Below are 13,208 nucleotides of genomic sequence, written 5' to 3' on the forward strand. Positions count from 1 at the left end.
TTCTTTGACATCTTTTATCGTGCAAGACAGTATTTTACAGAGACAGAGGGACACACACAAAGGACACTCCCATCAGTTCTCAGTCTCATAGCAGTAGCTCAGTCTCCATGTTTTGCCATTTTGAACTTCAGGAGCCAACAGGAAAACACTCAGTTCTTACATCTTAGATAACTCCATTGCTTCCATTACCCAACTCAAGGAAGTAGCAGTAGTGATACAGGACTAAAAAGTGAAATCTGTAATGGGAAGATCGGCTTTGTAAAGATGCTCATTTCTCCCCACCCCTTTCGCCCATCAGCTAGACTTTCGCTTCTTATTAGTAACTTGCATTTTGGAAAAGAGCAGATAGTCTTGCAATTCAATCCTGTCCATACTTACTTGGGAAAATAAATCCCTCAGAGGAGGCTTGCTCCTGAGTAGGCACATACAGGATTGCATTCATAATATGGTTGCTCCCTTAGTTAGCCTCTAGATTCATGATGAAACTCTGCTTCATGCAAACTGAGCCTCAGGCTGCACAAGGTGTACAAAAGCTTGTTACCTATCAAAGAGGAAAGATCCCATCAGCCATGCTTGGCAGCCACCGGAAGCACAGTAGATCTGTTCCTTTTTAATTTGGGGCTGCAAAATCAGGGGTCTGTCAAGCAAATGACAGGTCACAACCTATGGCTGGGGCTGTGTTGTGCCAGGCAGCCGACACAGATACACAGGCCTGTGTTGTTCAGTGGAATATTGCATCGCTCTTGTTTTCTGCTCCCAGAAATAAGCTTCTTTGCTCCGCAGATTCCAGTCTCCATACATCATGCATATTGATTATGTGGACATAGGATGATTTTATTGCAGTTTTTCGTCCATTTTGAGAGCCCTGGGCTGGGGCTACCTGCACTTCCTTGGCCTTTCAATCAAGCTCTGCCAGCCGTGTGCTCCTGCAGCATGGAGGTGATCGCTTTACAGTCTGTTACCTCCTCAGGCAAGTAGCCCTCTGTGTCCCGAAGAGTAGGGTCAGCTCCAGACTCCAGGAGCAGTTTCACAATGTCAGAAAACTCACAGGTAGAAGCTAGAGGGGAAAGGGCAGAAAACACAGGTTACTTTTAAGTGGCTTACAGAACATTTGATGAGTGGTGTGTTTCAGAATTGCCGAAGCAATGAGTTTTAAAGCCAAACGGAAAACGAAGTTGGCAAAGCAGAGAAAACTCTGCTTAAGATTGATATTCCAGATTCTATCAACATGCCTACGGACCACTATTTCAGTTTCTTAAAATGTATGTCAGGTCACAGTTTTGACAGTAGTTAGTAAGGAATGATTACTTGGATCTTGATTTATTACTAGAAAGAAATAGGATAAAAGTCTGAATCTTGGAACATGAAAAAAACCCAACTAACAGAGCTCAGTCTTGGAGAACACTATGGCACCTCTGCTATTAACTATAGATATTACAGCAAAATTACTTCACAGGTAGCCAGGAAAGCATAGCTTGCTGAAACGAAAGAGGAGGAGGATGGAAGAGATGCAGGATATTAAATTTAAATCGTAACCTTTCAGAGAAAACATGAGACCAACCTTGACTCTGACATTTCCTGACTTTTGAGCAATCTAAAAAATGGAATTATTTTACCAGACCATTAACACATTTTTTTAAGATTCACCCTTATAAAAAGACAAATTGCAGGTAAGACATTTCAGGGTGTGAAAAATTTTCTAGGCAAAGGGGGGGTGCATCTTTTGCAGGCGTCGTGGCAATTGTAGTGCATAATGTCTAAATGCTGCCATCACCCACAACTCGTGACCTGCAGCCTTAGGAAGAAGTGGCTAAGTGACCAAGGCCTTCCAAAAGGGGTAGTAAAGCAGTGTTCTTCCCCACAGCAGATGCTTTTTTACTCTGAATGGTTTCTGAGTTGTTTGAAAATCTGCCACATAATACTTCTGGCTATAGAGAAAACTGCTACTTTTTCTGGATTCATAAAGGTTCATGGAACCACCTAGCATCCATAACTCTGGTGGCAAAAGCCACGTCCCATGAGTATCCCTCCATTAGTGGCTTCATAGCTTGTGGAACAGAAGGCTGACTGCAGCAGCTGTTGTGATGCATCTAACAGTCTTCTTCTGCCCATTTTTGGACATGTCTGGCTAATTTACAGGGGACACGAGGTGAATGAAGCAGGAAGGGAGACCACTTGGCTGAAACCTACCGATTGCAGCATAGATAATTCTACTCTCATGGCAACCTCCTATTTTTCAGCATCTGCCTTTGGCTGGCGATTGAATGCGGGTGAGCAGCTTTGAAAACTGAACTGGACAACTGAAACAATGATTGATATAAGGCAAACTGGCATGAAAAATATCTTGGAATCCAAGTCATTGTGGCTAAGTCAACTTAAGGAAGTTCACAGAAGTAAAGATGCTCATTCCATCCTTCCCCAAGCAGCACACTGTGCCCCTGCAAAGTCTCTCTGTAGGGTTAAGGGGCGCCTTAGGAACCATGTAGAATGGCCCTGTATTGGTTTTGGATCCTAAGATCTAATTTAAGGGAGCCCACTGAAGGAAAGTTTCTGTCTCTTTTTGACAGTAGCCCCTGCACACCCCACCCTAGATTGTTTGAGGCCTCTTGTCCCCTCCCTGAAAGGCTTTAGGCAGAGGATTACAAGTGCACTCCGTAAGTTAACTTATCTTGTGATCCAAGACACTCTATCTCCCATGCAAATTTCCCTATGCCAGCATTATTGGAAGGACATCAGATGGGAGAGTAAAAATCCAACCAGGCCACTGCTATGTAAAAACTGGCTCTGCATTGATCTTTATTTGAATTTGAGCAGTAGATGAGCACTGATTTCTTCACAAAGAAATTTCATTCCAACAGCACTTTTCTTGCAGAGGTGATTAATATGGTTCTATTCTCTCCTTCCTTAAAATAGAGAGTAGGAAGTACACCGCTAAAGAAGCTTCCACTTGCCAAAGAGATGAGATGCAAAAATATTACAAATCAGAATTTGCCTGTAGTCCTAGAGAAAAGACAGGAAGACTGTAATGCACTAGAGCCAGGAATATTAAGTGAACTGTTGCACAGTAGGTTTGTGTATTGTAGTTCATACTGGATAGAATTATGAATTGCACACTAGACTAATGTAACACCATAGGCCCACTCTCACTCACACTGGAGAGGAAGCCTTTGCTTAGCCTGAAAACATGATGGCTTTGGCTGGAAGATTTACCCGAAAGCAACTTTGTAACTGAAATTTCCAGTGGGAGCTAAACCTTCAAGAAGCCTCTCTGTTGAACACTAATTACTGTTTTTAATTATATTTCAAATCAGCACATTAGTGGTGTACTTCTTTTAGCAATTAGGTGTAGTAATTAGAAAGTATCTTGAATGTTTTGTTGCCTTCCTCAGCTGACACGGGGGAGAGGAAGCAAAGGTTTAATTAAAATAGGACAGCAGCACATTTGGAGGTTATTTAAAGAACAATTTTAGCATTTTAGGAGCTTATGCTAGGCGAAATATCATTTGTCTGTCTGGGCTGGAGCTGCTAACCACATCTGGAAAAAAAGGTCTCAAACCAAATACTCCAGGATCTTGCAAGCCAAGGCTTGTGTTAGCCTTGTGCCGAGGATTGTGCCCCCATTCCCCATGTGAAGACAACCCAGACTGCTTCCCCAACTCATCCACCTACCTGCCACCTTGGGTAGCAAAACAAAATTGCCCCGTTGGGCAGGAATACACAGATGACCCACAAGAAGCTGTGCCTTTCCACAGAACTAGCGAGGGAGTGACAGGATGAACTGTGTAGTCCTACCTGCCGTAGCAACAGTAAAGCAATCCATCTACAGGACATCTTCTGAGAAGCTAGGAAACTTCCTCATTACATGGTGGTACAATATAAGGCAGAAGAGCGTGGGAGGCTGAATAGAAGACAGCTCAGATCTTTGTTCCACTTCTGGAAGAAAAAGCTAACCAGGTGTAGAACTAGGCTGGTTAAGCCCCTCCCTGCCAGAGATTGTTTTTAAGCCCACATGTTGGGTGTAAAGGTAAAGGTACCCCTGACCATCAGGTCCAGTCTCAGACTCTAGGGTTGCGGCGCTCATCTCGCTCTATAGGCTGAGGGAGCCGGTGTTTGTCCGCAGACAGCTTCCGGGTCATGTGGCCAGCATGACAAAGCTGCTTGTGGCGAACCAGAGCAGTGCACGGAAACGCCGTTTACCTTCCTGCCGGAGCGGTACCTATTTATCTACTTGCACTTTGATGTGCTTTCGAACTGCTAGGTGGGCAGGAGCTGGGACCGAGCAATGGGAGCTCACACCCTCGTGGGGATTCGAACCGCCAACCTTCTGATCGGTAAGTTCTAGGCTCTGTGGTTTAGACCACAGCGCCACCCATGTCCTTTTTTTTACATGTTGGGTGTAGGGTAGCTTAAATGTGCTTTACCTAGTATAGATTTTTCAGGTGCTGAACAGCTCAAAACCAGGGCAGGGACCAATATTATACCCCTGCCCGCAAACAGACAGTTCTGGGTCTCTCTTTTTCAGGAGATGCAGTATTATTCATCTCTAGTAGAAGCAGCTGAACAGTTAAAACAGATCAGGGCTTACTGATCCCACCACACTAAAAGAAGCCACGATGCTATTCCTTCAAATTAAGGGCCAAAAGCTTGGGTAGAGCAAAAGGTTTTCTGCCTGGTGCCTAAAAATAAAGCATGCTTCTCTGGGGAGAGCATTCCACAAGTGGGTTGTCAGCACCAAAAAGGCATGGTATTATGTTACTACCCTCCAAACTTCCCATGGAAGGGTAGCACATGAAGAAGGGCCTCAGATGATGATCACAGGGTCTAGGTTGGTTCATGTGGGGAGAAGTGGTTCTTGGGTCCTGAGCCACATAAGGCTCTTTGAACCAACACATAAAATTGAGCCAGCAAACAATTTGGTAGCTAGTGCAGTTGTGCCAGAATCCGTGTTACATGCTAAGGCAGTCCTGCGCTGGGCAACAAATTGGTGAAATTGCTTGGAGATCAATCTCCTAGAAAGGCTATAATGGAAGGAACCCTGAACAAAAACAATGGTCCAGGCCCAATAGAGAGATCTGTGCAATCTGAAGTCTGACCCATGTTTCTGTGAACACCATGCTATGTTTAGCGAAATACTGACAAATTTCCATGTGCTGGGAGTTCTAGGAAGAGATGAGAACACAAGGGTGTTATTATATGTGTGAGGAGCAAGGGATATCGCGAAGCCCCTCCCCTCCTGAGTTCCAGCCCAGCCCCGAGCGAGGCTGAAAAGAGGGAAAGCTCCAGCTCAAGTGGGGAAACAGGAAGTGGTGTCCAAGGCTCTGGCAGGGTAGAAGAGCCATCGTCCCAGGTGGGACAGGAAGGGGGAAGGAAGGGGGGCAGGCCAGTCCCCCCAACTCCGGAACTTTGAGGAATTTTCAGGTGGGTTCAAGAATGATGCAAGGTGTCATTTCTCATAGTGAGGGAAATCAGTGTGCTTTCAAAAAAGGTTTGTAAAACACGAGAACCTACTTCACATGAAAAGGTAGAGCATGCAAGGTGGCCCAGTTGAGAGCGCACTTTGATTTCGATTTGGTTTCAATCCTCCGTTCTTCCACAGGCATAACTGGCGACCTTGTGCAAATCATTCTCTAAACACTGCAGTTTTGGATTTATGAAAATGTAAGTAAAAGTGACCTACTTCATAGGATTGTGGCAAGGAGGGAAGAGATTGGAGCGATTGAATGGCATATTAAAATTGCTATATTGGCGATAAATAGATTGGTAGTAGGAACCTTTACAGCTGACAAAATTAATTATGGTTGGGATCAGCCCATAAGACGAGGTAGGCACAACCTTAAAGATGCACAACTCAATCCTTGACATGTTTACTTGGAACCCCCTCCCACTGTGTTCAAGGGGCCTTACTCCAAGTACAATGGCAGACGACTTCAGCCTTCATTGATTAATCAGCAAGGGAAATTGTTAAATCAGTCTGGCTACAAGTTAATAGTTCTTTTGGTTCCAGGGTTACCATTAAAGGGAAAATACTATTAAAAGATTGCATTTTCTTCTAACAATGAGTGGCATTTTATATAGTTTCAGCATTGTATAAAATAACCTATATTAACATTGTGTTAACATATTGTTTATTTTAATCAATGCCATTTTAACAAGTTGACAGCCCAAAATGAGCAAGCATCAAGTAGTGGCAGGGTAGTTATCTGGATTATATTTCCAAACAAACCAAAACAAAGAAAGCCAGACATTAATCCAGCCCCCAAATGTCACCATCTTTCAACAGGAGCCTCCATAGTAAGTAAAGTGGGGGGAGCTGCAGCACTACTTGAAAATAGCCTGCTTGCTTCTGCAACAAGGGCAGCAGGGATCCTTTACAAACGGAGGTGCCGTGTGGACAGATATTTGGCATTTCTGAGGAGGGGCCCCAAAGTGAGACAATGTGTTGCCACTGCACCGGGAAACCCAAGAGGGCCTCAAGCCCACCTCTAAAGAGTGCAAAATTTCCCCTGGAGATTAGAACAGCTGTTGGATTTACTGCACATCCTGGGAACGTCTATTTATCAAGCACCAGGGAGGCAGCCCTGACACAGGCACAGGTGAAGATGAATTTTCATTCAGCACAGTTTGCCTTCCAAGTCCATTAATCCTCAGGGTTTTCATGATGGATGTCTCCTTTTATTATTTATTTTCACTCCAGCATCCCCTCCCACTGCCCTGCAACGGTGCAAAAAGAGCAGAGCAGATGGTGCTTCAACGAGAAAGAAAGAACCCGGGAGGATACAGAGAGCCAGCCCACGCTACAGTCAGGTGACTTCAAGTCCAAGGAGAAACCTTGATTTCCTCTGGGAGACACAGAGCCAATCGTTTGAGCATTCCCTGAAGGAAACAAGTGTGTGCATGGGGGGAAGCGGTGGGGGGGGGGAGAAGGTCTTAAAGAGGGAATTTAAGGCTAGCAAGCCATTCATGAGGGAGACCACACACATCCTAGCCTTTTCAAAGGCACAGCGCTAGTGCTGACCACTCAGTGACAGGGGCACCAATAACCAGAAGATATTGGACGAAGGGGGCGGGTCCCCTTAGGCAGACCATTTGAGGGTAACATACTGGGGGAGCTGTCCTTCATTTAACCTCCGAATGGCTCTGACCCGTGTTTAATCAGAACAAACCAGGATTTATAACCCATCTAAGGATGCAGCTTGACACTTTCTGTAATCACAAGAGCTGCTGAGGCAAGGACAGCTGTCAGGCCAAACATCCTCATCAAAAGATAGATAAACTCAGATTCTATTTCACCATCCTTACTGTAAAGGGATTTTGCTAACTACTTGGTTTGTTGTACAGCTGCAGCAAAGGAGGGGGGAAGGATGCCCATAGACAAGAGGTTTGTGTCTGCAATCAAGTCTTGGTTACAACGGATTACTTTATTATGCAGTTCAAGGAATGAATGAATGAATAAATAAATAAGGATTTTTTTTCCAGGAGAGCGCAGGCCTGAGCAAGTCACAATGATTAATTGAACAAACAAGATATTGTCAGGCTTCAAGTAATGTTTGATTAGTGCTATTGGAGGTGGTAACAAAGAAAACAGGATGCAAGGATACAGGCAGTGAACTCAAATGGTAAGAACCCAACATTGTTCCTTGCTGATAAACAACAGGCACCCCTTGAATGTATTAGCCACATCAGACCTAATTATACTGAAAGGATAATAAAAGCAAATACAAGCAATCTGTCTCAAACAACAGAAGACTCCCCTGAATTCTTGGAATATACTTTTTTCACTATAAAATGTTTCTGAATAATAAAACTGTGCATAATGGAATTCAGTGAAAACAGGCCCGGTCAATCTAACAACATCCCACTCCCTGTTACTACCTTATTTAGAGGGGAGAATATGGTTTTGTTTCCTGGCGTGGAACGTTATTACACATATATCTGCACATACCCTCATAAGTCTTCAGCTGTCTAGATTCTATTACAAAATTAAAAGCCAACTAATGAGAAGCATTAGATGAATATTCAAATCAATAGAATGCTGCATCTTATTTTGACCTATCTTTTCTGACAATACCTTAACTCAACCTTGTATTTAAGCACTCACAAAGGAAGCCTCTTCCTCTGGACCCAACAGAGAAATGCAGTGAACTGCAGCAGAGGGGTGAAGCTGTCTGCTACTCCTTTGCCAGTTCACAGCAGGCTAGTAAAACACTTTGTAGGCTAGTAATTTTGCAGACTAGGCTTTCTCTTTAAAGCCTAGAGAAGGGTGACCAGAATAGCAAGGGGTCTAGAAATCAAGTTCTATGACAAATCACTGGAAGAGCTGGATATGTTTAGCCTGGAGAAGCTTCAGGGGAGACATGGCAGCAGTCTTCAGCTATCTGAAGGGCTGTCATGCAGAAGACGAGGCAGGCTTTCCCTCTGTTGTCTCAGTGGGAAAGTCTAGAACAATGGGTGGAAACTGAAGTGAAGTGGATTTTGGCTAAACATTCAGGGAAAACCTCTTAATGGTAAGAGCTGCTCAGCAGCAGAACAGATTGGCTTGGGAGGTGGGTGGGCTCTCCTTAGCTGTAGGTGTTTAAACAGAGGCAGGACAGCATCCTGCACTACAAATCCTGCACTGAGCAGCATGTTAGAATAGTTGTCCTCAAAGATTCCTTCTAACTCTATGATTCTATTTTAGAGACTGACTGAGAAAAGTTTAAGTTACCAAAAGATCCATCAATGGTAATTAAAAAACAAAACACCTTGAAGCCATTTCCCTCATTCATGCAATATTATTATTCACTTTGGCACAGATATTGTAGCAGGTTTAAAGGAGTCAAAGCGAAGAGTCTTAGCTTGGAAAGCAACGTTTCCTAGTTTGAACAACTTATTACGAGTTGCTAAGCAGGCTTTTACTTCTGTTACATTTAGCTGTCTTGGGTATCATTTATTCACTCTACCAGATAATGTAGGTTAATAAGCAAATATGCTCACTCACTGCTTACCGTAATGCAATGCTGTTTGGCCTTCATCATCCTGGGGGGGAAAGAGAGAACTAGATTTAGTTTTATTCACACATGTGCATTTTAAAAGAAAGGCATGATTTTCTCTATGATTTTCCCTGTGCAAAATGGTCACCACCTGTACATACTTATCTGGAAGCAAGTCCTTTTGAAAGTACTCTGCTAGGAGATAGAACCTTGATCTTGAGCCCCAGTGGATGATTATCAATCACCAAAATGTGTTGGGTATTTTGGTTTTCCTAAGACTTTACATGGCCATAAAGACTGAACTTTCAGTATTATTTTTATTTTCTTCCCTCAATGCTACTCTGTTTCCACCACCTTCTTAGCCAGACAAATTAAGCTTTTGGCATCAAGGGTACCAGATCAACCTGGGACCATCTAGGTGCTGTTAATTCCCAGCCAGTTTAGGCCAATGATCAGAGATGATGGGCGCTATGGTCTAACAACATCTGGAGACCCAAGGATGAACAACACTGGTCTAGACTACAGTACCAGCTTGCCTGAACACCGTCCGCACAGGCCTATCCCTCCACATTAGGCTTTATAAACCCTTGGTATCAAAGCCCATCCCTCTGTCTGCACAATTCAACTTGAGGGCGAAGACTCTGAGACTTTGGCCCTTTTTTCTCTCAAATTATGACATCTGTTGCTGCTTAATCTGGTAAGGTGTTACATGGTATTATGTTTATATTTTAGTAAAATTTATGTAATATGGAGCATTGTAATTCAGGTATTATTTGTATTACACAGCCACGAACTGATGAAGTTTCATGGCGAAACCTGTTAGTAATCCGGAGGATAGGTCTTCTTCCTGTGTCTGAGCCGTCTGGGTGATTATGCAAGACCCACTGATACATTCTTCGTCCACCCTCCTCGATTACATCCAGGAGGTTTCTGTTTTAAACCTCTGAAGAATTCCATTATCATTCCACCTACTATTACTTGTGAACTTTTTGTTGGCATCAGGACCTTGTTGAATATCTAGCCTATTGCTGAATGGTTCAGTCACGTAAACATTTATCTTGCACAGTGCATTTATTCTATGATTCTGACCTATACATGGCTTTGTTAATTATTTGGCTTAGTTGAATGACCAATAGTTCATTCCTTTAGATTAGCTTTCGAGTAAATTCCTTGTTACATTTTCTAGCCAGTGTGTGGTGGTTTTGGTTGCATGTGGCCAGCATGGCAAAGCCGCTTCTGGCGAACCAGAGCAGCGCATGGAAACGCCGTTTACCTTCCCGCTGGAGCTGTACCTATTTATCTACTTCCACTTTGACATGCTTTAGAACTGCTAGGGTGGCAGGAGCCAACCATAGAACTGTAGATTTGGAAGGGTTATTTGGTCCAACCCCCTGTAATTCAGGAATCAGAGCTAAAGAATCTCTGACAGATGGCCATCCAACCTCTGCTTAAAAACCTCCTAGGAAAGTCTACCACCTCCCAAGGGAGTCTGTTCCATTGTCAAACAGCTCTTGTTCTTGCACTTGCTCTGGCTTCTGACCCCTACTGTGTCCCACTTCAGCAGTCCTCAGATCTCAGCCTTCACGATACTCTTGTCTCTGCCCTTGAAAGTACCTTCTTCACACAGTGTATGGAACTATGGAACTCACTCCTACAGGAGGCACTCACTAATGGCCACTAACCTAGATTGCTTTAAAAGAGGATTAGACAAATTCATGGAGGAGAGAACCATTGATGGCTTCTAGCTGTGATGGCTATGCTCAGCTTCCACAGTTGAGAGGTAGTAAAGCTTCTGAATACTAGCTGGAAACAACAAGAGGGGAGAAAGCTCTTGTGCTAGAATCCTGCTTGCAGGTTTCCCATGGGCACCTGGCTGGCCACTGTGATAAGTTGCTAGAATAGATGGGACATGGCCTGATCCAGCAGAATTCTCTTACGTTCTTATGAATCCTGGTCTACCTTTTCTGGAAGCTGACTTGTCCAGTTTTGGCTATTCCCTCACCTCTTGGCCTTTGGACTCTGTTCTGCCTTTGCTGGAACTTGACTTTGCATCGTATGAATCACACCAGACTAGCAGCTGGGTGCCCTGCAATTTGCCACTCAGCACAAAAAAGCTGGTTACTATATTTTATACTGGATAAAAGCGCTACAGATCATGGAAGGAACTATGGTCAATTTCCCGTTGTATGAAAAGTACATACAGTGGTACCTCGGGTTACAGACGCTTCGGGTTACGCGTTTTCAGGTTGCGTACCGCGGGAAACCCAGAAGTACCGGAAAGGGTTACTTCGGGGTTTCACTGCTTGCACATGTGCAAAGCGCTAAATCATGCTTCGCGCATGCGCAGGCGTGCCAAATTGCATCATGTGCATACGCAGGCGTGGCGCTGCGGGTTGCAGACGTGCCTCCGTCACGGATTACGTCCGCAACCCGATGTTCCACTGTCCAATAAAACAGATGCAATTCTATTAACCTGAAGTGAACAGCTTAAAAGTTTTGATGATTAACGGGTATATAAATCCTGCTAAATAATAAATAGTAAGTGCCGATGGCAAAAACGCAAGGGACTAAAGCTCTAAAATTATTACACCTGTGACCATATGCTAACTGGAAGGGCACTGGGGTGGAACAGGTTAGCTTTGTACATGAGAGAAGGTAAGTTCCCTTTGGCTTTTGTAACAAATATGCAAAGCCTCTACCGCCAGGCAAGGACCAAGGCCCTTGAACCAGAAGAGTCTTTAACATCAACCCCTGATCAGCTGCAGAGCAGCAGACACCATAAGCAGTGGTGAAGAAATGAGCCCCTTCAGGTGAATGCCCCCTTGCCCCATTCTTCTGTGCTATACCTATGTGCTGCCTATGGCAGTGACCCCTTCATGCTTCTCCATTTAGCATTGTTGCCACTTGTGGCTGCTGGATCAGACACCCTTTTCCTGCATTGAAGCAACTTTCTAAGAGAACACTGAATCCAGAACAGTAATAAAAGATTACTGCCAAGGGTTCACATGAAGCTGAATGCTAGCTAAAGTGTTTGTGCTGTGTTAGCGGTCATATATATTCTCCACATAACAAAATTTTAATCTAGCAAAGCTGAAGAGGCTGCTACAGAAATGCCTATTAAGGATTTCCAACTGCTTCACAGAGCTAAGTCCTTGGATTTTACTGCCCGAAATTCCGTGTCTAATGGGCACCTATCTACTGCGTGCTGGACAGAGACTCTGCACAACTCCAGAGTGAGAAAATCTAATTCTTAATCCTGAGAAATTTCGGCATGAAAACTCATTAGGAGAAGAGTGCCCTAAGTAAGTGTCACCACTTCAGTTGAAAGGAAATAACATGATTGTCACCTACATAATTCTACTGGCCTTCCTGAAAGGCTCACTGGCTCACAAGAAAGCAAGTCACACAAAAACTAAGCTCTTCAGATTCATGCATGCTAGTACTGTACCATTACACAAAATGGATTATATAAATATCCCTAAATTGCCCTAAACTTTTGGAATGCAAGAGGTTGTTCACATTAGGGTTTTTTATGTTTTAAAAAGTGTGGAATAGTGCAGCAACACAGTTTTCCATGTGTAGCCCTGATAAATTGTCTCTGGGCAACTACTGCGGGAAATTTCCAGTCCTACTGTAAAAATGCAACTATAAATAAGCAAATGGAACAGAGTGACAACATTTGATCTTTTTTTCTTGGAAATTGAGCAAGATAATTAAGTTTCATTTTGAGTTACTAAGCAAGAAGAGGGAATATTTGCCACAGTTATTTATACTCTGCTCTGTTCCAGGATGAATTACTGCCTAAATGTAGCTCATTTGGGGCTGTACCTATCAACAAGAACTAAGGACAACTGAAATATGGGGGAAATGGTTAATTGATCATGATTTTATATTTCACATTTCTTCACACTAGGAGTCATTATGTTCATACCCAGGCAGAGTTCTTGCATTACACCGATCTTGGAAGCTCATCCAATAAGTTGTTCGCATCAGCTCTCAAACTGTCATCCATTTTAAAGAGGGCTGGCAATATGAAGCTTCTGTTGCCTTACATCACATTAAATTATCAGCAACTCACAAGCAAACAAACAAACATGGCTTCAAGGGATGGATGAATCTGTCAGGTTTAGTTTCTCATTGTTCCATTGTTCCACATTTTTGCATCCGTTTGTGATTTTTCTTTGTAAAAAAGCTGCCATGAAAATTCATCCAAATTTAACGGAGGATTTCTCTGCTTTT

General features: G+C 43.5%; 1 protein-coding gene across 1 annotated transcript in view; it reads right to left on the reverse strand.

Moving 5' to 3' along the window:
- ACBD6 (acyl-CoA binding domain containing 6) overlaps window positions 1-13,208 on the reverse strand; it is a 100,109-nt gene continuing 86,901 nt past the window's right edge. Inside the window, exons 7-8 of the mRNA XM_035123572.3 lie at window positions 8,985-9,015; window positions 1-1,057 (exon numbers count right to left, since the gene is read on the reverse strand). Coding sequence (XP_034979463.2) covers window positions 903-1,057; window positions 8,985-9,015 — 186 coding nt within the window. The 3' untranslated portion in view covers window positions 1-902. The remainder of the gene's footprint in view (window positions 1,058-8,984; window positions 9,016-13,208) is intronic.

Source organism: Zootoca vivipara, chromosome 7, assembly GCF_965207765.1.
Source record: "Zootoca vivipara chromosome 7, rZooViv2.hap1.1, whole genome shotgun sequence".
Taxonomy (NCBI): domain Eukaryota; kingdom Metazoa; phylum Chordata; class Lepidosauria; order Squamata; family Lacertidae; genus Zootoca; species Zootoca vivipara.